The 27,851-nt window shown below is 32.0% G+C and overlaps 2 protein-coding genes and 1 long non-coding RNA gene across 4 annotated transcripts; 2 read left to right on the plus strand and 1 right to left on the minus strand.

Moving 5' to 3' along the window:
• Positions 1-8,633: 8,633 nt before the first annotated feature.
• LOC128169008 (uncharacterized) lies at positions 8,634-22,658 on the minus strand. The gene is made up of 7 exons (XM_052835182.1): positions 22,617-22,658; positions 22,023-22,123; positions 10,186-10,408; positions 9,707-9,826; positions 9,480-9,585; positions 9,181-9,308; positions 8,634-9,034 (listed from the first exon to the last, which is right to left on the minus strand). The coding sequence occupies exons 2-7, from the start codon at positions 22,113-22,115 to the stop codon at positions 8,967-8,969; spliced, it is 738 nt and encodes a 245-aa protein (XP_052691142.1). The 5' UTR covers positions 22,116-22,123; positions 22,617-22,658; the 3' UTR covers positions 8,634-8,966.
• Positions 13,237-16,557, plus strand: LOC128169009 (uncharacterized). Its single transcript, XR_008241488.1, has 3 exons — positions 13,237-13,414; positions 13,811-13,910; positions 14,320-16,557. It is a non-coding gene; the product is annotated as an uncharacterized LOC128169009 (long non-coding RNA).
• Positions 22,659-23,326: 668 nt separating the features above from the next.
• On the plus strand, positions 23,327-26,943 carry LOC128169005 (uncharacterized). 2 transcript variants are annotated; one of them, XM_052835179.1, is made up of 4 exons: positions 23,327-23,767; positions 24,967-25,022; positions 25,369-25,494; positions 26,038-26,942. In XM_052835179.1, the coding sequence occupies exons 1-4, from the start codon at positions 23,670-23,672 to the stop codon at positions 26,718-26,720; spliced, it is 963 nt and encodes a 320-aa protein (XP_052691139.1). In that variant the 5' UTR covers positions 23,327-23,669; the 3' UTR covers positions 26,721-26,942. The 2 variants fall into 2 exon arrangements, with proteins under 2 accessions (XP_052691139.1, XP_052691140.1); XM_052835180.1 differs by lacking the exon at positions 24,967-25,022 and having other exon boundaries at positions 23,659-23,767; positions 26,038-26,943.
• The last annotated feature ends 908 nt before the right edge of the window (positions 26,944-27,851 follow it).

Below are 27,851 nucleotides of genomic sequence, written 5' to 3' on the forward strand. Positions count from 1 at the left end.
TTTTTATTTATTTTTTCTCCCTCTAGAGCTCTGACCACGGTAGCGTTTATTCTTATTCCTAGGAGTTTTATTTTGTGCCGTACACTTTCCTCAAGTCAAATATTTGACATGCTTTGGTTTTACCAATGTGACTTATGTCGGCTAAGGATGTACACAGTAGGATTTACCGCCGGATAAAAAGATTAAATTTCGTTAAAGACTTAACAAGATATTATTGCTTAAAGCATGATATATACGTGACATACAACATCTAGCTGGGTCATGAATTTACTTCGTTTTTAAGGTTTGTATTTTTGTTTTACTAATATAATATCAAAATTTGAAAAAGACCCAAACAACACAATATTTTGAAACAGATATATCATACACTTTTTAACTGTTTTACAAAATTAGAAACTGTTACCGTCCTTTTGGATATCTACGTAATATCTTTTGGCTTTAGGTTAAGGAATATAAAGACTGGACATGCGAGTAGTGATATGAGGCAGTTTTTATGAACACTTTAACGTCCCAACTTCGCAGGATTCATCTTTTTTTAAACATACTAAGAATGAATTAAACGCGTTAAAAACTTTGTTCTAACCCAGCTTATGATGCCTAAGTATAAGGTCGCTAGCTTTTGAATTTAATTCAGTCGTTATTTAAATCTCAGATCTTATATGGAGTAAAAAAGTTTTTTAATATCAAATTTTATAAACAAAACTAGAGCCGAGCTCGTTGCAAAGCAACGAGTAGGTCTTCCATCGCAACTTCCTGTCGCGAAAGGATTGTCCATCAGTCTGATTAAAACCACCTCCTTCTCACACTTGTCAGAGCCTGACAGACCTTGTATTGATAAAAGGTCATCTTTACATGACCATTTTTTCTAACCAATTAGAGCTTTAGAAAAGTGAATGGAACTCTACAAATGGAGACAAACAAATTAATTAATGCCTTTTTTTCTGTAACCTCTAGACTGAGTATTGAAAAGTTGCGCCACTCATTAACGATTAAAGGCATATCTTCGGTAATTAGAAGTATATTTAGATTATATTCAAATGTGGAGGTCAAGTGGAACTGATCTGTTATTGTTACAGGTCTATCAGACCCTGACGAGTGTAAGGAGAAGGGAAATGGTTTAAATGAGACTGGATTATCAATATGATAATAAAAAGTTCAAAAAATCCAAAACGAGACTCAATTTCAAAGTATTATTTTTATACCAGGCATTTCTTCGTTTAATTTACTTCACGTTTAGGATAACTTTAAAAAGAACATCATATACGAGGGTTGTCCGGAAATTATTGAGACAACACAAATATCTCTCTTTCTAAGCGGCGGATTTTAATGAAAATTGGTATGAACATTGAAGAAACATAACCAAATAAATGAGCTAAGTAATACTACAAAATAATTAATAGTTTGTTTATGACAATACATAAACAAGTCTGTGGTCGGGGTACGCGGCGCAGGCACACACTCGGAGTTAAAAAAAAGTTAAACATCTTTATTTTAAGTGTTGTTAGACTTACAATTCTTGATCAAAGAAATCAAATTATGTATGTTCATTTTGCTCTTTATTGTGACTAACTTTTGTGTAAGTTTTACTGGTGCATGACTTGAAATGCAAGGAAAGTACTTATATATTTACCAAGCAATTAAAATCTGACTGAGACCGTTTACTGGATTTTGACGTCAAGGCGGCGCAGCGAATACACATGAAATTGGTGTAAACCTCGGAAAAAGACATTTTTGGCCAAGAAATTGCCTAAATAAAAACTATACAATGGAAAGGGGTCAAAAGTTTCAGTTAGTCGATTCTTTTCAACTGATTGTTTAACTAGACTTAAAACAAAGGGACTAAATACATATATCAATTACTTATTTTTTCACACAAACTGATTTTAACAGTTAAAAGATATATACAAATTGATTGTAAGAGCAATTTCACAGTAAGTTTACTTTTGGGAAGAAATAACCTGATTTTTTCACAAATATTCAAAAATGGATAATATATTTAACTGTTGCAATTTTAAATTAAAAAGAAAAAGAAAAATGAAGATGTTTTTTGTGTTTTCCTTTCGTTTGTAAGGTGTTCATAAAATAGGGCCTAGGAAAAACTTTAAAGTAACATTGCGATGATTTTGTGGTTGCACCGGGTCATTGGATGTAGGCAAGTTTGTTAGCTTACCAGGAATAAACAAATGATGTCATCAACTTCAAAATTTTTACGATAATAAAAGACATCCTGGTTTATATCCTGGTGAAATTTTAATGATTTATCTTTTTACACAAGGAAGTTAGAGTTAATGTCTGAATAATTTCCGAACAACCCTCGTATGTATATGTATATAATTAATTTAATTATAATAAAATATGTGTGTGGCGATGGGGGGAGGGGGGTGCCCCAAAAATCAATTTTCTAAACGTTAACATAAGGGAAATTTTGGTTGCGAGAAAGGGGGCGGGGGCAGTGCTCCCACTGGACCATCTAAAAGGTACTGTTAGCAAACTCACAAATGATACCCCCGCTAAGAAAAAAACTCACGTATTTTTCTATTAGAGAATAATGGATTCATCTTTTTCTTATAGTGAGTCAGACAAGACAGTGTTTATTTACAGGTCACAAGCAATTTCTATGTCAAACTTTAGCTTTTACTCATTTCCATTAACACAAGATATGACACAGATAGGAATAAAGCATTTTTTAATATGACTTTGAACTTGCACAACTGACCCTGGATCAAGTTCATGACTCATCAACGGTCGTAAGGAATCTTTTATTTATATGAAATAGAAACTCCCAATGTTTCACCTTATATGAGTTAGGGACAAATCATTATATACTCTCAGGTGGTCATAAGCAATCTTTGTGTGAAGTAAGAAATTCAAAGGTGGACCGGAAACAAATTTTTCACTTTTACTGCCAGTGACCTTGTCCTTTGTCCTAATGACCTTGGGTTAATGTCATGACGGTAATAAGATAATAAGTAATATTTTCTATGAAGTGTTAACTTCCAATGTTTCTCTATCAGAAAGATATAGACCAGACACGAACGGACACAGACGGACGGACGGACAAGGTGATTTTTATTTTACCCCGCCCAAAATTAATTTTCGTGGGGTATAAAAATCCTTTTCACCCATTTTGTGCGGCACAAAAACGACTTATATATTTCAATTATTTCTATCATAACACATATAAATATTCATGTAAATGTATGATTTGTATGCATATTTGAGTTCTTCTCATCATCGTCGGAAAGGGTAGGAAACCCTTGGGTTCCATTGATGTCTTTTCATTGGCATTTGTCAATTTGCATCACTAAATGATTTCCAAGTGGTAAGGTATCAAAGCTTTTAAGAAGTAAGATATTGAATTTCTATAGATCTAAATTTTAGGTTAAGAAAAACAACACTTTTTATATAATAATAGTGAATCCAAATCTAAAATAGCTTTATGTATTCGTACATATAAATAAGAAGATGTAGCGAAAGCCATCAAGACTTTATTTCTTCTGTTCTTGACTTTTTCAGAGTTAACAAGCTACGAGTTAACAATCTCCCATTTCGACAAGCCATATTTAAAATAAAATATTCAGCTGAGTTTTAAGTCAATTAATTTGCATTACAACCTCATACTACACAACTTTAATAAATTTTTTTTCAATGTGCATATAACAGTTAGTATTATCCCCAAGTACACATATCTATCGCAATTAAGTGCATACATTTTTGGGAGGCAAGTCAATTGAACTATGGTCTTTCAAAGAAATAACAAACTGTCGACACTTGCAGTACTCTGATTATTTCTATGACGACCAACTTCAATGCATAATGTAGTCGTATATCATTACTTCTAATCCTGAGAACAAATTTTATTTAAAACTTTTAACTCATAATATCAGAGACATAAATAACTTATCAAAAGTTATTTATGTCTCTGATAATAATATTGATATATTTTATTCTGTTCATAACTATAGAAGTTTAGCGTGTTCAACAGGTTAATTTTTAGCCACATTCTCAGATTACGATATCACACCTTTAATGTGACATCCAAAATTTAGATACTTATTGTTTAACAATTGACCACTGCAGTGAAAGCACCTTTCTATATGTTACTCAATTATATAACAATTGCTGTTCTGCAACCCGGGGGCAATATTCTGAGCTCATGTGCGCTGAAGCGACACGAGATTTTCGGTCGCACGTGGAGCGGATTGAATTAGCGTAGACTGTCCGAATAAACACACGGGTGGGAAAGTGACACACATTGCGGAGTACACATGATAGTAGTCGCCAAAAATTGATTTTCGCCACATTTTGAAAAAAAATTAAGCCCTTGCACTGTGATCATGTAACCGATAAAATCTAAACAAAACTTATTTAAAAACTCGACTGAACATTCTTAAAATAATCACTGAATCCCTCAATCCGGACAGTGCTTTAACGTGGCAGCCTCTATCGCATGTGTTAATTCGATATTTGACTTGATAAACGCTTGGAGAGTGTTTTATTTTCTAAATTCTGCTTCCAATGTTGATCTCTCTCTCTCTCTCTCTCTCTCTCTCTCATATTGTGCAACCCTACTTTCTACGATATCTGTAAAACCTCTCAGCAGTATTAAGCGGAAATATTCGTGGGTAAATAAAAAAAATCTAAGTTGAAACACAAGTCAGTCTTACATGTACCGGTCAAAATCTCGAATAAACAAATAGTTTAGATCGTACAAAATATCAATAAACATGCACGTGTGATAACGTACATGTAGAAGAACACGAAGCTACCACAGATCACTTGTCAGCTCGCGCAGGATCTCCTTGGGTATGTGCAAGGGGTGATCATCATTTTAAGGTTTAATCTTTGTGGTTTTTCGTTGTTTATCTAAAACATTATTAGTATAATTTGTAAAACATTTTAGACTTAAAAATCCACCATTGATTTACGTCTGACGATGTTTCTGATTTGGAATAAAATCGCTTTTATCAATTTTTAGAACGACTCCTAAATTTATTTTTTTCTATATGTTTAATTTAATAAATTGAAGATAAACAAACTTTAAGAACATAGAATAAAAACAGTTCTTGTATATAAACTCAAACAAGTCTATCTTGTTATTAGATAACCGCTGACCATTTGGTAGTGCGGCCACGATCGATCTCCTCGGCCGCGGATGAGGGGTTGGATAGCTTACGTAAAGGTAAAACACACATAGAGAGCTCAGAACCCAGAAAAGTTTAAAACGTTTGCAGTATGATGACTAAACTCTAATAAATAAGGTTTTTCCCCTTAAATCCCGCAGTTGATCTACCTGTATGAGAGTCGCATTGCTTTTATAAATTAACAGAGCGATTTCTCAATTGACACTCTATCGTTAAATTCAAATTAAGAAGTGTAAGCTTTAATGTGTAGTCAATATTAAAACGATTCTTTTTTGCGGCTAAATAAAATCACATATGACAGACGCGACTCTTGTGTATTAGATACCCGCTGACCGCTAGGTAGTACAGCCGCGACCATGGCGACCGATTTTCTCGGCCGCGGGTGAGGGATGAATTACGTAATGACGCACACAACTAAGAATTGAGGTCGATTTAAAATGCTTGCAGCAAAATGACCCAAATCTATTTCATGGAAGTTATTCTTTTTTAATCCATTTTACGTATCTCACTAGATAAGAAATGGAACGTTTATATTTACTTGTTTTTGTTTTTCTTAAGGGTTGTCCACTATATGAATTAAACAGAGGTGACTCCAAAAAAAGGCTGTAAGAAAAACATGTACACATATACTTTTAAGACACTTTTTCTAATGAATGAAAGTATCCCGTATATGCTGGTACACTTCCAGCTGTTAATTTATGTCCGTTATACGCACGAAGACTGTTCACTTACTTGCTAAATGAAAACAGGTACATGTTAACAAGACAAGCTTTTTACACTCATATTATGCATTACCGGTACAAACTAACTTTATAACGACATTGATAACACAATAATAAACAAATTTTCTATCGACAGCTATAACAAAATATTAACCATTTTTGAGTTATAAAGCGAAGACTTTTAAGGGCTCTAGACCCCTAATTGAAAGGGCCAGCCCTTTTTCAATGGTGTCAAGTAAAAGCCCTCGATATTTTGCACATATTTTGTTCTGTATGTGATCAGAGAAAATTTTAAACTAAAGAGCTACGAGACAAAAACACAACCAAAAATCATCATTTTTGAAGCACAAAATTCAAATTAATTTTTTGAAACTTTAAAGGGGGAAAATTGTAAAAATAAAACTCGGAGGACAACGTTCAAAGTATCTATTTTTAGGATTTGTGACTTTGTAATACATGCTATGGGCGGTTTCAGAACCTTTGCGTGCACAGGAATGCCTATATTTTCTTGAAAAAGGGGAATAACTCGGTACCGGAAGTCTTGATTTCAACGATTTTCCCTAGATATTGAGGAGTAGTAACTACCAATAAGCCCTGGAAATTTGAACTTTATGGAACAACAAACAAGCAAGATATTCGAGTTTTAAAAAACGTCTAGAAGAAAAAAAAGAATAAAAAGAATTATCAACAGAATCAGTACGGGTCTTCCGTTGAAAACGGAAGACCTTAATTATAAATTGGATAATAAAACGAGTTTATTTTTTTTTAATCCTATTTTAACATTTTTTATACTGAATGTATTTTTCAGCCAATTATAATCATATAGTTTAATATTAAACTCTAAGTAATTTGTCGGCTACTTTCGAAATAACCCTTCAATTCGAACAGAAAATATATATATTAACTAAGAATTGCGTAAGACAGGAATTTTGAAAAATTAATTTATAATATGTAAAATGAGCGAGGGCTAGCTAGCTAGCTAGATAGATAGATAAATAGATTCATGTATGACTTAGGCGGAATATTTTTCAGTGCGGTGATATCGTCGATATTTACGCACGTTGATTTTTTTTTTCAAAGTAAGTTAAGATGGCCCCAAATTTAAACCACTGAAATTTTTTTTCAAAGTGCGCAATTTTTCAAAGTGCGTTGTAACACTGGTTGAAAGGGCGGGGGACTTGCGTTAAGTGTTAACTGTTATATTCTTAATCGAGTGGTATGTTTGCCATATCTCAATATTCTGTATTATTTTCTTTACATGTCCCCTGATAATCTAGCGGCCATATACGAGATCGCAAAATCTGGAAATTTCTATTCCTGTGCGATGCCTCTAGATAAGAATTTAACAATGAAATACAAAAAAATCATTTATTTTTCATGCATTTTTATCATGTAATCCTTTTTTTTTATTGTACAATGCAGCATTGTTTTTTTTTTCTTATTGCTGTTTGTTACATGGTTTATCTAATCGATTAATTTACATGTATTCTAAGCTTGATTATATATGTACATCTATATATAATATATATAGAGATAAAAAGACACAGAGAGAGAGAGAGAGAGAGAGAGAGATAACTTATGCATTTATAACTAATGTGCGATTTAAACCACCGAGTACACTTTTGCTCTAAATGAGGTCAGATTTACAAATAACTGTGCTATTTGATTTAAATGGAATTTTAATGCAGGCAAAGCGAAACTACTGCACCGATTGCTTGCATGTGAACGCTTCATTAAACAATTTAACTGTACATGTAGAACAATGATTGTATATCTGATATGACTATCAATGAACTGTTGGGGACTGGATCGATGATTGTTCCTTCAAAAACACATAAACAGATGTTTTATTATACGCTGTTTTAAGAGCGATAAATAAAAGTGTTCTCGAGATTAAATGTTACGGTTTCATCTCCCTTGACTAACATTACTCATGAGAAGTGTCAACATATGGGTGTCTAAATGTTTAAACTTAATTAATGCAACATTTCATTCTAAATGTTTTTTTTAATATAATATATTCAACCTAATGTTTTTTCTGTTGACAAATCAATCATCTTTTCCTTAGTGCTGTTGTTAATTAAAAAGGAAAAACAATTACTGTAAACGTATAATATTTAGCATGTACGATATTTGGCTTTTGTAATAAAGTATTGTAAATTATAATATGGAATCTAATATTCTTATCATAAATTTAGATAAAAAGTATGATTATGAATGCGGTTCTCATTCCATTTTTTTTGTTTCTAGTAATATTTTGGGATTTTTTTTGTTTTTAGTAATATGTAATATTTTGCTATATATATATATATATATATATATATATATATATATATATATATATATATATATATATATATATATATATATATATATATAAAGCACAGAGAAATTCACTTTTGTTGGAGCTCCACCTTCCGCTTCGACCGAGGCTTGAATTCACAACCTCTGGAACCCATTCTTCTAGAACCCATTCTCACACACACACACACACACACACACACACACACACACACACACACACACACACACACACACACACACATATATATATATATATATATATATATATATATATATATATATATATATATATATATATATATATATATATATAATAAATGTTTAATTCAAATTTTTCAGTACAAAGTACAACACTATTTTAAGAGCATTTTGTATTTTAAAAAAATCTGTTGTATAAAGTATATCAAGTACAAACATGACGACTACTCTTTCAGTTATGTTAATCAACTAATGACATGTACATGTATGCATAATCTCTCATTAACAATTGATTTGAAAAAGCAGTAAATTTGCATGTGAAATGTATTCATCACATAAACACGTCCAACTTTACACTTAAGGTGTGCCCCTACTCGATGACATCATCACTGATAGTCGTATATACAATTTATACACAATAGAGGTGAGTAAGAACATTGAAAAAAAAAATAGAGGTTATGTGTAAGATAGCACGATATTCGGTCAGTCACATGTAATGTAGATAATTACTAAACTTGAGGAAGTGTTTGGGTTTGATAAAATACATGTATGCGCGTTTAATACAGATAGTTCTTTAAACTACGTGTAGATGACCATTCTATTCGACCAATGTTAATGACAAATTCTCTGTGACAACAGCCGTAGCTACTATGCCATTATGATAATCTATAAAGACAACAATGAATAACTTATTATGTTATACTGTTAATATTTTATTATAAAATGGTATTGTTTTCTTTTAAAAAATGTGAAATTTGAATGTCAAAAATATGATTACTAGAGAGAGTTTAGTCTGAGAGGTTTATACTTACTGAAAATCCTATTTTTACTAGAACGATGTTGTTTGCCAAATAATTTTCTCCATACGCAATGTACTCCAAGTCCGACCGATAGAAATACAACTAATACGACAAAAGGCCACGGAAATTTAAAATTTGACCTACAAAAGAGAAGAGGGCGTTAAAGAAACACACAATGTAGATATATTTAGTAATATTAAAGGATTCAATACCAATATAGTAACTTTTACACAATAATTATTCATGTGTAGGGGAGTTTTAATTCCACATCAAGCTTTATTCTAGTTAAATTCAACATCTTAAAAATTTACCACACACTGTCTACACTACTCTCTTCTTTAGTCCCATCGTCTTTCCGATCAAATTCGATACTTCCCTCAGTCATTTTACTGTTTTTCAGTAAATAGCACATTTGGACTTCAATTTTGAAAAAAAAATATAACAATCGCGAAAAATCTTAAAATTTATCAAATTTTGTATATTAATGCTTCATTGATTAATTTGACATACATATTTAGTCAAATAATTCATTGCCTACATTTATAAGCGACCAAGGAACAATATCGGAATGGACATGGAGGGATGTATTGCCCACAGTTTGTTTCATAAAGAGGCTGTATGCTATTTCCTCCAAGGTTGAATTCTGCACACTTGTGGCCTAAAGTGTTGAAACACATTGTTAACGATATACATTTTTGTCTGTTTGATTTAAATATTAAATACGACTTCTATAAGACCAAGTACATGTAACTATCGCTCTTATAAAATTGAAAGCATTGGATTAACAGTTTTGATTCCAAATAACATTTTATAACATTGTTTGCGTGATTAACTATATCGTTTTCTTTTATTCGTGTTTTTCTTTCACATAAAAAAAATATATATGTTATTTTACTATATACCATATCTGAGACAAAAACGTATACTATTTACTTTGAATTTTACGCACCGTTTATTATTAAATTGAATGCACATTTTCTTTTGCATTTGCTTTTAACATATTATACAACGATTTACCATTTATGAATTTAGGCAGTGTACAAACGGATATGGTTCGATTCTGCCAAGTGTTTGGCAAACAATGATACTCCAAAATGAACTGTTTTTGACACGGTAAAACAATGTTTGAGCACTGCTTCAGTTTTGCTTGATGGATCCATCCAGACCTAGTTGATGGACAACTATCCTCAATTTGTATTTTTGCTGCGTAACAGGAGGAGGTTATTTCTTCAGAATCGGCCTAACACTGGATGAAAAATCAAGTTTCAGCAAAACTGAAACTATATGGAAACCTTGCTGAAACTTGAAGTTGAAGTTTCATGTATAGTTTCCGCAATGCGGAAACCATTATATCGATTCAGCAAGTATCCGTTAGGTTTCAGTCAGCAGAAACTTTAGTCTAAGATTCCTGATGGTTTCCGCAATGCGGAAACTAAATTTGAATCGTGTGAATAGTTGTGTAAATTATTATGGAAATATCAATCAGTTTCAGAACATTTCCGCTAGGTTTCAGTATGCTGAAACTTTAAGTTAAGATTCCTGATGGTTTCCGCAATGCGGAAACTACTATAGTAAATTTGAATCATGTGAAAAATTGTGTAAATTACAATGGAAATATCAATCAGTTTCAGAACATTTCCGCTAGGTTTCAGTATGCTGAAACTTTAAGTTAAGATTCCTGATGGTTTCCGCAATGCGGAAACTACTATAGTAAATTTGAATCATGTGAAAAATTGTGTAAATTACAATGGAAATATCAATCAGTTTCAGAACATTTCCGCTAGGTTTCAGTATGCTGAAACTTTAAGTTTAAGATTCCAAATGGTTTACGCATTGCTGAAACTATTACTAAAAATTGATTTAAATTTAATAGTGATATCATTTATTTTCAAAAAGGTTTAAGTTTAATTCTAGCCTAATGATAATGAATCCGTACATACTAAAATGTATAGTAAGGTTTCAGCGTGACTGAAACTATATGTATACATGTAACTATCTTCAAATGTGGCAAATAAGGCGATTAAGAACCTTACTAAGTAATTAATTGAATTTGAAAAGAAAAACTGATGTCTGATCTTGTTTAATGCATATGATGAAATCATTAATCTTAGGTACTCGGGCACGTGTATACATGTGTATACATTCTTTGTCCAGGTGACCTCCTCTGTGATTTTCCTGTATATTCTGTGTGGATTGCAGGGTTTTTTCTGTCAGGAGTGAACAAAAGACTGTTACATAACATATACACAGTACGAAGCGTGAGTTTATAACTGGAGCCCGGCGGGAATTTTTTTTCAATTTGTGTGTACCTGAGTTAGTAAAACTGATAAGTAAATTATAATTATTTAGTAAAATAAATTAATATACCTATTTTGTAAGACTCCTTCTTAAATCATTTAGTTATCATTTGAATGAACCTTGAGGTACAGTAACTAATTAAACAAACAAATTAAGGTAAAGTCGTTGTAAATTTTTACAAATCGTACCAAATATATTCGTACAACCTGAAGTTTAGAGCTAATTCATTTCTTTTTTACTACCACGCCAACACATGTACACAGGAATTTTTTTTAAAAATTCTACAGTTGATAATAACAAGTAAAACCCACTTGGAGTTTGAGTCTAATATAATAATTGTTTAATTATTTACATGCATTTCAGACTTTACTGCATGTATGACTGTATTATGATTCACTGGCGTCGGAAGCAAATTGAAAGTGGGGGGGGGGGGCTAGACTAATCCTCAGAAATATTGAGGAAAAACCCTAAAAACCCTAATTTCCAAAATCATGAAAATCCTAGTCCGTGGGGGGGGGGGGGGTGGTGTATACCTATACTATATACTTCCGAAAATAAATTTCCCTACCCAAATTTTTTTCCCCAAAATCATGAAATTCCTAATCCGTGTCGGGGGGGGGGGGGGGGGGGGGCTAGTATGCCTATTACTCCAACTTCTCAATCTTTCAAGGTAAATTTAGGAACAATTACATTTCCGGCGTGAAAAAGTGGGGGGGGGGGGGGCTATATGCCTATTGGTTAAGTCTAACTTTGCACTAAGCCCCCCCCCCCCCCCCCCCCCTGCCCCCCCCTCCCCCGGTTCGACGCCTATGTGATTCGTGCATTTCTATACTTTGTATTTACTTTCTGTAGTGTAAACACAGATATTGTTACATGTTTATGAAACATGCACATGTTTCTGTTATAAGTTATAATAAGCATTATTTATTATTTTACTGAAGTTATACGTTATATAACAAAATCGGTTTAAAATCCAGCACAAGCCATGTGGTGCACGTGATTTTTATCCCATTTTTAAAATTTGATTATACGTTCGTATACATTTGATGTAGAAAGTATACCAAATAATTGAAATTATATTGTGTTTATATATCAGTCCGACGTGTACGTCTTACTTCCCGGCTTGTTTAACGCGTTTGTATTTTAATTTCATAAGTATTCTTAACGTACTGTTCATCGCATGACCAATCAGTGCACATGTGTAACTGTAAAATAATTGCCATCAATTCATCGTAGTTGTAAATTCACCGTACGGGTGAACGCTGTTAACCGGACCCCGTTAATTGATCGGCATCTAATTATATTTGTGATTTCTGTGTGTTCATGCAGAACCTGCTCTGTGATGAACATAATATTTTCACACCTCTATATTTTGAATAAGAATATGACCGTGCTTAGAATCGCAGTGAAAATTGGACAAGTCAAGACTATATAACTTGTCAGTAAACTATATATGGCTCTATCAGATTAGTTTGGCAAAATCATCAGTACATGTAAATAAAATATAGTTAAAGACAAAATCTGATACATATGTCTCATTAAAACTTGGTTAATTTCATTAGACATTTGTAAACAAACGGTCGGCCATTTTTTGGGGGGTTAATCACGTGTTACAAATACAACTTGTAACAAACACACGCCAATACTTTGTCGTATTTAACCAGGAAATACTGACTCCGACAGTTTCTATTTAAAATAAATATACATGTAAAAAGTATACTATTCGGTAAAAAATCATAATTTTGATTAAACATTATTCATTTTAAACTATCCCAAGATGCAATTTTCCAAGATTTAGCGGGTTCTGATTGGTCAGTATTGGCGCACTTTATGATTCCGAGCGAAGGTTAAAATGGACAAGAAGGTGCTGATGTAAAATGGAGAATTGAGAAGCATTAATAGCCTCTACAACAAGGAGATAATGCAGAAAGGAAGAATTCATGTCAAGGTAAATTAAATCACAATATAGATACTATCAATCACATTTTCAAGGCTCTAATTTATCTCTCATTTGTAAACGAGATCTCGCGCCATCAAATCAAGATGGCGTCATTTTTTCAAACTTTGTTCGGCGTTTTAATTTTTATTACCGTATCTCTTTTAAATATACGTTTTGACCAAGTTAACCATGCATTAACCAACTTTATATGCATGATAATCAAGATTATCCAGGGTATACACATATATAATTATATAAACGTCCCTAATATATGAATGCTTGGTTGGTAAACAAGACGAACAATGAATCTTTCGCACATTATACAATTTACAAACTCTAAATGTAACGAAAAAAATTTATGAATTAAATCCGGAAAATGAAATCTTTCACGTTTTTCTTTTTCAGCATTGACAGCAAACAAAGTCAATGTTTCCGGTGATTAGTTGCATCCTCTGTTCGGTGATTCGGGTGAATGTTTTGACCAGCTGGACGATGTGAACGCAAGGTATTGCTTTGAAATTGATTATTTTCACCATTAACTTATACATGTGTTGGATGTTTATAATCAACTGTAGTAATTTTGGGGAAATCCAGCTCTAAGTTCTTGAAAAGGAGGTTGTTGGGGGGGGGGGGGGGGGGGGTTGAAACACACTTATTGTTGATAAGTTTTTCCATTGTTCAACAAACAATAATTGAATCAAAATGAAAATAACATAGCTTCAAACATATAATGAAACATTTTAGACCAGATACTACTGTAGTCATTATATGACATAGTTTAAACAGTAACTGGCAACTGCATAGTAGCTTCTGTATTCAGAATTTTATTCAGAATGCTTTTATTACATGTTAGGCTGAATGACTTATGTTTATTGTTTAAAAATCTAAATGAAACTTTATTATTCATGTTTAAGATAAATAGACAGACATAAAGTACAGCCCAGTGAAAGGAACAAGTTCATCGCAAGAGGAAGAATTTTAATGCTACCACTGTCCAGAACTACTAAGTCTGCTGTAGCCATGATGTGATCATATGAGTGCTTCACCGGTCTGGACAATGCTCGAAAGTCCCCCAAAAAGGCCTATTTCCATAAACTACGACTCGGGTTATATCAACAACAGCCAAGGACACTCCTTATTGATTCGAATGGACACATCTCTACGACCCGACTAAACCTCTGCAGAACAAGACTTTTTAACTGTAAAGTATTCTCATTTCAAAAAACTTTTAAACTATAAAAGTACTTTTTTTATATGATCAAATACCAGTATATTACAATGTCTGTCTGTAAGCTAGAATCTTAGAAAATCACATGGTTTGACTTATTAAATGATTGATTAGACCTTGCAGATATTAACTTTCATTTTCTTAAATAATTTGTTATATTTGCAAATATTGCATAAAATATTAGACTCCATGTAACATATATCCTCACACCTCCAAGTTGATAAGTGTTAACTACTTTTTTTTTCCATTTTCTTTGTTTAAACATTTATTGATAACTTAGTTTTTATTTGCAGCAATATATGAAAAATTAAGAAACCAATCTTAAATGTAAAAACACTGCATTAGGAGATGAATGCATGGGTCATAAAAATGATAAAATACACCAAACAATATTCAATTATGTCGTATATGAAAATATATAAAGACAACATATACCCCATGTATTACAATTTTTATATAACAAAATTACTTGAATGGAAAGTTGTTTCCATGTGGGTTTTATTTCAATCTGTGTTATGTAACTAATATATAATTGGAATTAGCTTTTATATCATAAGTAAAATGCTGGTATTGATGAGAATTGTAAGGTGAATGATCTGTGTGATACTTTGTATTTTATACATTCATGCTACAAAAAGCAAGTACATGTACATGTAGTAATACTTGTCATATATAAACAATGTATATTTTACTTCATGTCTTGGATTTAAAAATATTAATGTAGGTAAAGTAGTGAAATGTAGGAAGGTAAACCGTGTGTAAAGAAGAATATTCATCAGGAATGAAGTGTGTTGCAATCAGCATAATTAATTAAATGTGTACATCATATTTTTGCACATGATTTGACAGACTGCTCCATTGTTAGCTTTTTATTGGCCAACAAGCTTTTCATATCTCCCTCTGGATCATCTATTAAATACTGACAGGCTTATGATATTAAAATCTGATCAGTTGGTACATCATGGGTGGAAATGAAAAGTTCACTTTGGACTTAATGGATTATCAAAAAAATGATATCAAATCCTGTTCTATTGTAAAACATTAGATTATATTACTAACAAAGAAAAGGTTTATCCCAACTTGTAAGTGGGTCACTTTGACCTCATTTTAGAATTTATTGACATATTCAAATCAAATCTGGGTCATACCTCTATAGTCAACTACTATCTTGTAGTGTATTTTTTTTTTAAAGATGGATACTTTAGACTTTTCAAAAATATTTTATGGTGTACATATTCATTGTAGTTCAAAACAAATTGAGACAAGTGTACCATGTTCATGTAACAGTGAAGTTTTCTTTGTTTATTCATGTACGTGCAGTTATTTTGTAAATTGCATTCATATTTTTAAAAAAAGTAAGATCTTTGTTGCATTTTTAAAGGGAGATTTTATAGGCATTTAATCGAGATGAAAAAAATACAAATGTAAAGATTTCTATGGGAGTTTTTTTTCTTGTGCAGTTTTATCATTTTTTAAATAAAAGTCCCTAATAAGGGAATTGCCATATGGATGTTTCTCCATTATTGTATCTTGGCTGTATTTTATTTATTATTGGAAACAATTTCAGATTTTTGAACAAAATAAATTTGGAACTGTTTGAAATTGTTTTGTTTTTACATAAAGTAGAAACCTTGCTCAGCTTTTGTGAAAGCAAAAATATAAAAAGTTTCAGTAAGTTTCAGTTGCGGAAACCCTTTGTAAACAATATGTTTCCCAATTGTATATGGAGGTTGAAACTATGCAGAAACTTCAAGTTTCAGTAAGTTTCCGTCGCGGAAACCATTTGTAAACAATATGTATCCCAAACGTATATGGAGATTGAAACTATGCAGAAACTTCAAGTTTCAGTAAGTTTCCGTTGCGGAAACCATTTGGATTCATGGACAGCCTAAGTTTCAGCACTGCGGAAACTTAATGAAACTTGAAGTTTCGGTGCTGAAACCTGTCGGAAACTTAAAGTAACCTTAAGTTTCCGCAGAGTTTCCAAAGGGTTTCCGCAGTGCTGAAACCAGATATTTCATCCAGTGTAAAGAACAAAACAAGTATAACACATCATAACATAATGTAAAAACTTTAATGAAAATGGGAAAAAATAAAATTTCTTCGATACAGTCATGTAATTTGCTTTTATCATACAATATAGACATTGTATTTGCTGTTTAATATGTGTATACAGGGTTCCCCTTAATTTCAAATAGCGCGTTGCATTCATTAATCAGAGGGAGCTGTTAGCCTCTGTATAAATTCGATGTTACAGAATATTTTTAATATTGATTAAATGTTTAGTTAAAATACTATTTATATACCATTATATACTATTTTCAGTAGAATACATGTATATTATTTCTTTTTTAGTATACCATACGCAACAAGTCGCCGGAATAAATCGTTCATGACTCATATGTAAGAAAGTCAGTTAGTTAAAGAAACGTAGTATTACAGAATGTTCAAATGTGCCTTTCAATTGAAAAATCGGCTACTATTATTTTTTTAGGAACGTGGCCTTTTGTATTTTTTGAAAAGAGTAATGGTTTTTTTTTTCAGCACAATCCTTTAAAATTTTTAAACGGTGTAAAATATTTCAGCAGTGATGTAGGTTACAAGAACAAAATTCATATATATTTGCAGATTCACAAGAAAGCTCGTGTTCATTGATTTTCGAGGAATGTTGCCTTTTTAAAAACAATTATTTCAAGTTATTGTAATAAAGCACTTATTCAACGCAAATCCTCGGTAACTACTAAATAGAGTTACAAGGAAAATGGTAGTTGATGATGACTTAATATGTACTGATTAAATTTGCAAATATAGAGGATAATTAGATTTCATTATTTTAACGAAATGTTTTCCCCCTGTAACGTTAGAGGTACGCCTTTATTGATTACAGCACTTATATATATTTTTAGTGCAGCTCCTCTCGAACCACGAAGTACATGTACAGTTTCACGAAAGTCTGTAGTTTGAAATGATAAATTAATAGATATTATACTTACATGGAATTTTGATGTGATAACTTTTATTTGAGTTATACACCTTCACATTATTATTTTGTGAATTTTTTAAACCCTGCCATTTATTGCATTTAAACATGTCATAATCACTGCATGTACAACATTATGCGGTTCTGTTAAGTTTCTCATGTTTTCTTTCACCAATTGTTCAATTGAAATAGCATATGCGTATTGATTTTGAAATAGAATGAAAAAACGACAATAACAAACCGTCAACCATCTCAAAAATCCATAAACGAAATAAAAACTCAAAGCAGAGCGACACGGACCTCCAAAAAGATAGAGGTAGGATATGTTGCCATTGACCATAATAGAATTTCAATTTCAATTCTACCTCCAAATAGATAGAGGTAGGATATGTTGCCATTGACCAGTCGAACCCGCCGTGTGCTCTTTGTTGTGTACGAGCTCTGGTGACCTCATCTTATTCAGTTTTAGACTTGGATCTCCGTTAATGAATTTTTTTAACAATATGGTTTAATAAAGCACCTAAATATAAACAAAATATATAACAATGCATTTTCGGGGACAAAGCTTTTCTAACTGGGTATATCCCTCTAACTATTTTTAGAATAGTTAAGAAAACAAGGTAGTGCCTTTAAACAAAATAGTTCCTATACTTGCAGAGTGTACAACATGTTTAGGGACATTTTAAATCAAAATGCTTGACACATGTAAGAAAAGATGATTTGTAATTTTAAAAGCAAGCGCCAAAATTGAATTATCATTTGAAGAAAAGAATTGAAATTGTTTGATGTAAACCCTTTCCAAACTTTTGAAATTCCCTACTTTTACTTTCATTTTCAGAGTTTTTCAATACAGATGCATTTTGCCGGAAAACGAATCTGACTCCACACCACAAAATTTTAACAGGAAAGAGACAATTTGATGAGTTTACATTCAGGAGGTCCTTCGTTGCTGAACGATAATTAGGGCTGGAGCTATGAACCCTAACGTTAACATTACCGCCCATGGAAAATGCACTAGTGGACTATATCCAACTGAAAAGTAAATCGCTGAACAAGATGCCAAAATATTGAAAAGATAAACTTCTGTTAGTATGTTTTATTTTATTTAAGCACATATTCATCTATTGGTAACATTAACACATATTCAAAACGCTTTACATAACATAAAGAGACGCACGTTCTTTATTTTATTCATATTGTAAAGTTGATTTCCGCTTTACAATTCAAAATCTTATAATCTGTAAGTCTGGGACCCGTTTTAGAAAGCTGTCATAAGATTTATCATAAGACACGTCTTAAGATTGTCATAAGATTTGACTTATGATTATCATAAGATATGACATAGCTGTTTCACAAAGCTGTCATAACTTTAACTTATCTTAAGTTAATCGTTAATCGTTATTATAGTAGCGATTGCATAATGTAATCAGTAAATTGTAAAGTTAAGAATTTATTTACGAAAGCTGCAGTGTAAATATATATTTAATAACATTACTGGATACTTTATAACATACCATATGTTTTTGTACTTTCTTTTGATAAGAACAATAAAAACAAACCAGTGAAGAAAATAGTGTTCTTTTTTTGATTGATGATTATAAAGGAGGCTGAATGTTTGAAAGATAAATCTACAAAAATATAAAATGATAATTTTGAAATCATAGAATCTTAATTTGTTCTATAGTAATTCAAAATTGTAATTTACTGACCATTTGGCCTCCTAAATACCTGTATACAAATGCATGTCTCGCATTAAAATGATGAAATATCTTTAAATTACTATTACTTTATCATTACCCGTATATAAAGCAAAAGAAACAGTTATGAAATTTTATTAAAATTTGAATGAACACAATATTCAAAGAAAAGATGACAATTACTTAGTTCTCAGAATCGAGTTTGAATTAATCTTCTTTTAACTTCAGCACCGTCATTGTTTACTCCTTGGTATATAACATTGTCTGGTTGTTGAAAAACACGATAATTATTTATGTTTTCGGGCACATGGACGTTATTTTTTATGCAAATGTGATGTAGCACCGCACAAGCAGTCACGATTCCACAAGCTCTCTCGGGCCGGAAAAGTAGGGTCGATCCCTCCGGAGCGCTCGATGCATCGGAACCTCATTTAAAGGACACCAAACGCTCGCTCAATGGGGCCCTGGTTTTAGCGTTGTCATCATTGTATGCCTCCTCATGGGGGTTGCTTGGGTTCAAGACGGGTGTTAGTAAGTGATTCTTTAACGGGTACGCACTGTCACCAATTAGACAACCTTTCTTAATGTTGCTATTCTCAAACATTTGACACAAAACAGAATTTGAGAACACAAATGCGTCATGAGATGATCCAGGCCACTTTGCTACCAAATTCAAAAATTTCAAATTGGAATCGCAAACTGCCATCACATTTATTGAATGAAAGTTTTTTTCTGTTAACAAACAAATACTCATGAGTTGAAGGTACCTGAATAGGAATATGTGTCCCGTCTATTGCCCCTATCACATTTGGGAAATTGCATATATATGAGCGAAGTCCAGTATAGTATTGTTTATATCTCTGTCAGTAGAAGGAAATTTAATGTAGACAGGACTTAAGGCAACTAGAGAAGATGTAGCAGCGTAAATAATTCTGGACACGCTTGCTTTACTTATACCATAGATATCTGCACATACAGCTTGAAACCTTCCACTTGCATAAAAGCGAAGCGCAACCATGACTTGCAATTACGTTGGAAGGGCATGTGATCTTTTGGTCGGGTGCTATAAACGATCATTGAGCTCATTACATAAGTCAAAGATACCATGTCGTGGCAAATGGAACTTCTCTTATATGTCACAATCGTCCATATAATCTAATGGGTTGATTCTGTCCCTGAATACACGCTCACGCCTTATAAGTTGCCTATTTCTTATCAAAACATAGGCCGCCGCCATGTTTAAATTTGACTTAAGAGAGGTATCTGGGTGTCTTAAGATTTTGAACAATCTAAAGATTATCATAAGTTAAGACACTTTTGTGAAACAGCTATGATAAAAACTTATGACAAATTTTGGTCTTAAGAGAAATATTTGTCATTAGATAGTTTTGTGAAACGGGCCCCTGAGGTATTTATATACAGCAGGATTGTATCCCAAACAGCGGCATCATTTTGCATGTTCCACAGCATTTAGAATTATTGATATCCTTGAAAAAGAAAAAAGATAGCAGTATTTGAAGCTCTACCTTTACAATGTATACGTTCATGTATACAAAAGTACCCATACAAATTTATATTATTTGTATTATTTAAAGACGTTATTTTTGTTATCTCATGTTGGACTACAAACTGTGTATTGGCCCTTCTATGCAGTGTCTGCTAGATTTGCAATTATCATGGAAACAATGTAAGGACTTTTTGTAAGTTGCATGTTGGTTGCTAACTGTCCAGTTCCGCTGATGGTGCTTCTATCAACTCCGATTTTGTTATAATCAACAATGATGTGCTCAAAACCATCATCTTGCTAGAAGACGCCATTAATTCTTTGATAACTCTACCTAACAAACAATATCACACAAGTATGCTGTCTGAACCTTAATGATGTATAAAAACAGTGCATGTGAATATTCAGCTTATTAAAATTTGAAACATGGAACAGTTTGAAATAACCCTTGAAAAAAAACCCCGAAAACTAAAAAAAGAAAAGTTTTAAAAGATTTCTGAAAATGCGTATTTTTGTAATTTGTTTTTTTTTTAGTTGACATATTTCGTTTAAATCTTCAAATTACTGTATATTCTTAGATAATTTAAAACAATGTATACGCCAGGTCCGACAGCAGCAATGACTCTCCGTATTGGTTAACAATATTACTTAACAATCCATTGTTATAAACAATAAACCAATCAAAAATCAATTTTCTTCTGCTCACTTTGAACTAACATTTTGATATAATCCCAGCAAAATGTCGAAAGGTATTGAGTCTTATTTGATTATGACCATGATCGTTACTATGGAATGGTCAACGCAGAAATTTCGCAAAAACGACACTAAGGGAGGCTGAGCTTAACAAAGGAAACATCGATCATGATATTAGTTTCCTATTCTTATTACTCGTGTCATTCCATCAAGTTTTTTCACGCGCGAAGTCCAGCTAGATTTGACAAGAATGTGATTTTAAAACTAACGAAGAAAAAAGGAAGGTTGAGATAGATCGTCCCTAGCAAACAATTTCCAGATTTAAGCGATAAGCAATATGTGTAAGGCATTTTACTTAGCCGCAAATCAAGTTACTTAAAGAAAACCCTGTATCCATATAGTTTCCCCACAAAATCTATATTAGGTTTGTTATATTTATCTTACACACACACAGAGAGAGAGAGAGAGAGAGAGAGAGAGAGAGAGAGAGAGAGAGAGAGAGAGAGAGATTTCACCTGAGCTCTCTTAAAAAAACACACAACGGCTAATATCGGAATTGTCATGGTTATCTGCTTACACTTTTTAATGGATTTCGAAGACACCTTCATGATTTAAACTAAATAAAAAAAAACAATCCACGTAAATTCACAGATGTTTAAAAAAAAAAGTATATTATTTTTTCCACTAAAATTAAATTGTTAAGTTTAGATAAAATGTATAATATATTTATTCCTTTCATAGTCATAACATAGCAGCAATGTGAAAATACAATGTAATAGCGAAATTACATACTTTAATGTGTTGCAAATTTTCTTTTATGAGAATTTTATAACAAGCATTAAAACACAAAAAAATATATTTTTTCCAGCAACAGTTTAATATACATTTCACGTTCTGAAATGTATTGATATCTACTAACTGGATGTTGGAAATTTTACCATTCAAATCGAAACTGAAAGAAAATATTTAATTAATTCATGAGGTTTTTGATTGCGGTTACAATAAAAAACGTTAAGAAAATTGACAATGTTGTGTCACAATAATTGCATACTTCTTCGAAAGAAATAATGTTTTAAACAAATACATAGCTCAAATCAAATCTTATTTACCTTGGCCACATGCAGTTCATGTACTTTTAAGGTAAACTCGCTGGAATTTCCTTTAAAACGAAACAGAAACTTCTTTCATATTTATTTTTGTACAGGTAAATTATTTAAATACCTTTAAATAACACCTTTACAGTAGGCGATGCGGTTATTTTGGAACTGTTATTATCATGCAAATTAAGCAGGATTTACCATGATGATGGATAATCTTTTATTTTGCTTTCCAAATATCAGACACAACTGCAGGTTATCGGTTCATGTATCTGACTATACTGTATTTTAGACCAAAGATGAATGTCAAATACAGATGTGATGTACTTTAATAATATATTTATTTATCGACTTCTGTCCGCTAAACACGCTATCTTTGCTTAACAAATGCATAGCGTGCTGCTCTCGTACAAGACTCGTTTTAGAGCGTTTAATACCTGTTGATATGGAAAGGATTTTAAGGCAAGAATATCAGCTTTAAATATGCATGATCGTTCATACTTTAATTCATGAAACAATTTAAAGCCTTATCAGTCATAAAATATTGCAGAATGTTGCAGAAACTTTGGATAAGGATATGTATGAGTAACGCTGACGACAATTGATACATTCTTGCTTAAAAATGTTAAGTTCTTTGAAATAGAATATGTTAAGAAGGAAAGATTTAAAAGCTTATTTGGGTATTGTTGACACTGTACCAGTATGTCATTTAAAACATGCCACACAAAAACTTCAGCTTAAACAGTGCTTCTTAATTAAATGGAATGTTTATGCATTTAAACGAAATTAATGAACCCATTTCACAGTGCGTTGATTGTGTTCCCAATTTAGGGATCCAACTAAAAAAGACTTGAATTTTCACAACGGAACAGAGAAGAGAGAGGTTTGAATTACAGTTTGTACTTAAATTGTTCCTCTATTTATAAATGTGATATGATGTACATGTATGCGATGCAAACCGGAAATTATTAAAATGAAAACCATTAGAATGTAATTTCCGCAGACAAAGTACTTACATAAAAAAAAATAATTCAATAAACCTTACATCTAGATTTTTTTTTCGAAATGCCATTTTGGAGGCTCCTACTAGCGTTTCAAATATATTTTGGATATACAGGGTTTTTAGAGACTGCTGCTCAAGGAGCTGGCAGACTATGTGATGGGTAAGAACTTAATTATGTTTATTGAATAACATACTATTTTGACACTCGATTTATTTTTACTAAAACGTGTTAGTAAACTCAAATTAAATGGACCTTGATTAAAATTATTTACTGGTGATAATGTATTTTAACAATCAATTATTCACATCAACCATTGCATCAAATATTACACCTATCGCTATATCTAATGCATGCGTTTAACGTTTACAAAAGGACATTTGTGCAAAAAATTATCATAATGAATAAAAAGGGTTAGATTATTGTTTTTCTATTCATTTCTATTTATTTGTAAATCATAACTTGATGATTTATTTATTTGTCATTAAATCTGTACTAATCCATATACATATAGTTCATTAGAGCATAAAGACGTCCAACATTAATAATTTGGCAAAATTCCTCTATACATAGCACTGTCATTTTTTACGTGGTTAACGTCGCATGTATCATATTGTACATTATTTGCCTAATACACAATTGGAACTGAATCTATAATTTAAAAAATGTGGCTATGTAATTGACTACCGACTGATATAGTCAGTTATACGACTGTATTAGAACGTTCACTTTAAGACTTATGTTTTAGACGGTTACCATATCCTTTTAATCGTCATTTGTTTACATTTTAGACTAAAAAAGATATTTATATTGCTCCTAAATGCCGGATTGTCTAAAATTCCGACCTGACTCCATTGATTTACATGTTACGTTTCTAAAACCAATATACATGTATGGCATACACACTTTGAATATTTTATTATGATAATGTAGAAACTGAAAAAGAAAACTCGTGATGCATCATTCTTAAGTGTAGCAAAATAAACATAAAAAAACTAAAGATAAACAAGTACTGTGGGATCATTTAAATTCGTGGGAGGAGATTTTCATAGATTTTGGATTTTTGCTGACTAGTTTGGATGTATTTTCTATGGATTCGTCTGTTTCAGTTTCACTAGCTCTTGTTCTTTGTTTTCTTTGATGACGCAAATTTGTTGGGGGTGGGGGGGGGGGGGGGGGGAAGGGGTGCTACCCAAAAATTCCACGAATACCACAAAAAATTGAGTCACAATGGATTCTAATGATTATTAAGTTTTTGCTTCCATTGCTTCGTATAGTATTTGTTACGGTTTTTTTTTAGTTTATCTTTTGCAAATCAAGATAGCATATGGGAAATAATTTGGTTTTATTTTATTTGATAGGAAAAACGGATGTTGTGCTGGATATACTTGGAACGAAGCACTTCAAACGTGTAAAAGTAATTGCATGTATCTACACCATTTTACTTTATTGTATTGATAGTTCTCTTTGAATTCTAAATATATAGACGTAGAAAGATCTAATCAATTAAAAACGATTAAACTTTGATTTCCTGCAATTTTGAACTAAACAGTTCAGGAAATTTGAAAGAGCACACATATTACTTTGTTGTAAAAGTATATTTTATAACAAATTTGATACAAATAGGCCTATATCTTATTACCGATTAAGAAGCGCAAAAATACTTTTCTTATGTATGTACATTTTATGAATACATGAAGAACAGACAGTTTGTTCAGGCAATGTAAAGTATACTCTGATTTGTACGATATGTTTTATTATAGAGTGTGCTATAGGTTACTATGGGGCTGACTGTGAAGAACCCTGTCTGTATCCGTATTATGGTGAAAACTGCAACGGAGAGTGTGAATGTTTACGACAGTACTGTAATATGTCAGTTGGATGTTTATGTAAGTTTCATCCATTTGAAAATCTTTTTGCTGAATGTAACAATTTACAAAACTGTATCATTTGAAAAAAAATGATTAATCAACTATAAAGATTAATGTGTATTAAGGGTTTGAAATTTAGTGTTTATAACATACTTAAATATGCATTAGGGACATGTAAAAATTTGAGGAATAAGGAATCATTCTCTGAGTATTGTGAGGTGACAATTTTCGTCGGAGCGTGGTCAAATCCGATGAAGCCGTTATTATTGATTTGATCATGCCCCGACCGAAATAATCACCTCATAATATTAAAGAATGTTTCCTTATTACATTGTACTTACATATATATGATTTTGAGCAATTGTACAATCAAATTTTAAATATTGAAATATTTAGGTGATTTTCATTCCTTTTTTATTATGCAATTCGCTTGCGCCCCAACAATACGTCATTTGAATTTATCTGACTGTACAGTACAAAATCTATTCGTAGTGTTTTCACACACAAAGACACTGAAACATGTAAATATAAATCAATAACCGGTGCATTTTTAACTTTTAGATCAGAGAACATCATCTGTAGACTTGCAGCCCGATCAAAATGGAACGACCCAAAGTACTAGATTTTCATCAGGCATGGATTCAAATCTTACAAATTCATCTCCACTTAACCCGACAAGCTCCGATATACAAATACTTCCTAATGATTTCGGATACATTGTGATATATATCTGTACAGGAGGGTTTTCCTTTGTTGTTATTGTTATTGTTATCAATTGTTTACTCTATAGACACGCTGTTCGGCGTTTCTATTCAGTCTCTATCACTGATGGCGATCGTAATTTAGCTAGTTCCAAATTTAAACAAAGCAAAAATAAAATATTTGAAGGCAATGCAACCATGACAATGTTCTATAACAACGACACAGATTCGTACCATGTTCAAATTCGAACCACAAACCATCAAACACCAACTGACACCGTATACCTCAAAGCTGAGGAAACAAATCGGGATCGAGAAGAAAAACCGGTATATGAATCACTTCAGGATGAAATGAAATTGACGCTACGTACTCTGTCACGCTGTCCTGATGAACATGAAATAAATGACGCATCAAATTCACCAGAAACTGAAAGTGAATGTGATACAAATGTCAAAGAAGTAACTGTTGCCAGTGATTCACCACACAATGAACACCAGCATCGCGATGTGACTACTCAAAATGTGTATTTAGCAATCCATTAGGTTTAATTGTATGGTATCGTAAAAAATAAATACAATATAAATTATCCTCTCAGTAAATTGTTATTATTTAAACATGTGTATCTGTATATCTACATGCACATCTTTTCGTCTGTATCTTTGTGTCTGTCATTCCTTTGTCTCTTTTTGTCAATCTTTCTTTAGATCTATATCCTGGTCGGTAATTTGCCAAAAAAGTTTAAATTTTACGTGTATGTATCTTTCAGAAATATCTGTTTATTCTAATTTTTGTAAAAATTGCGCATTTTTTTTTCATGTCTCGGGGGTAGCTATAACGTATAAACTTGACACAAAGCAGTTGGTCCCTCGTTTACGTTGTTTCTTATAAAGACGTTATCGTGTTTTCATCAAATCGAAAGAGTAATTTTATTGTGCTTTATTTTGATGTTCAGTTTAATAATTGGTTAAAACGCGGGATAAATTTTTCAGGTGGAAAAATATCATTCAATTTCAGCTTCGCTTTATAAATGAATATTATCTATGGTATGAATATATGCAGTTTAAAATTTTTTGATTCGGAAATTGCGTTTATCATTGTATCATTGTGTTAACAAAGTACAAATGCCTCTTATAAAAGTATAGATTTAAAAAAAAAAGTATCACATCATTATCACAAATATTTTAGCACTCGTAAACTGGAGTTGTTTTTTGACAATTAGGTTCGATTTTATCCAAGCTAAAAAAAAATATTCGATGTTAGACAACGAACGATAACCCAATGTGTGCTTAATGCACCAGAGATGCCGAGTGTCTTTCCCTTGTGTTTACTTGTTGTGTTATTTTTCGAAAATAAAATGTTTATTTTAATGCAAATCGACTATTGTATGATAGAGACAATACTTTTCTATATGGGTTTCTGCAGCACGTAGATTTAGAATTATGTTATTAAGCATGACACTTCTTATAACGTGATCACGCTGAGGACTTGATTATGTAAGAAAATTCGTTATGGTTGCATTTTTCTGGTCGATATATATATATTAGAAAAAAAACTTGGTTCCTGTATAAATATCACACATGATACTAATGTGACATGTAGAAATAAATTCAAACAACAAACTCAGTCAAAAAGTGTCCATGTCTCTAGCAATTTGTGTCTTAATAAAACAAGAC

The sequence above is a fragment of the Crassostrea angulata genome, unplaced genomic scaffold (assembly GCF_025612915.1).
Source record: "Crassostrea angulata isolate pt1a10 unplaced genomic scaffold, ASM2561291v2 HiC_scaffold_77, whole genome shotgun sequence".
In the NCBI taxonomy this organism is placed as follows: domain Eukaryota; kingdom Metazoa; phylum Mollusca; class Bivalvia; order Ostreida; family Ostreidae; genus Magallana; species Magallana angulata.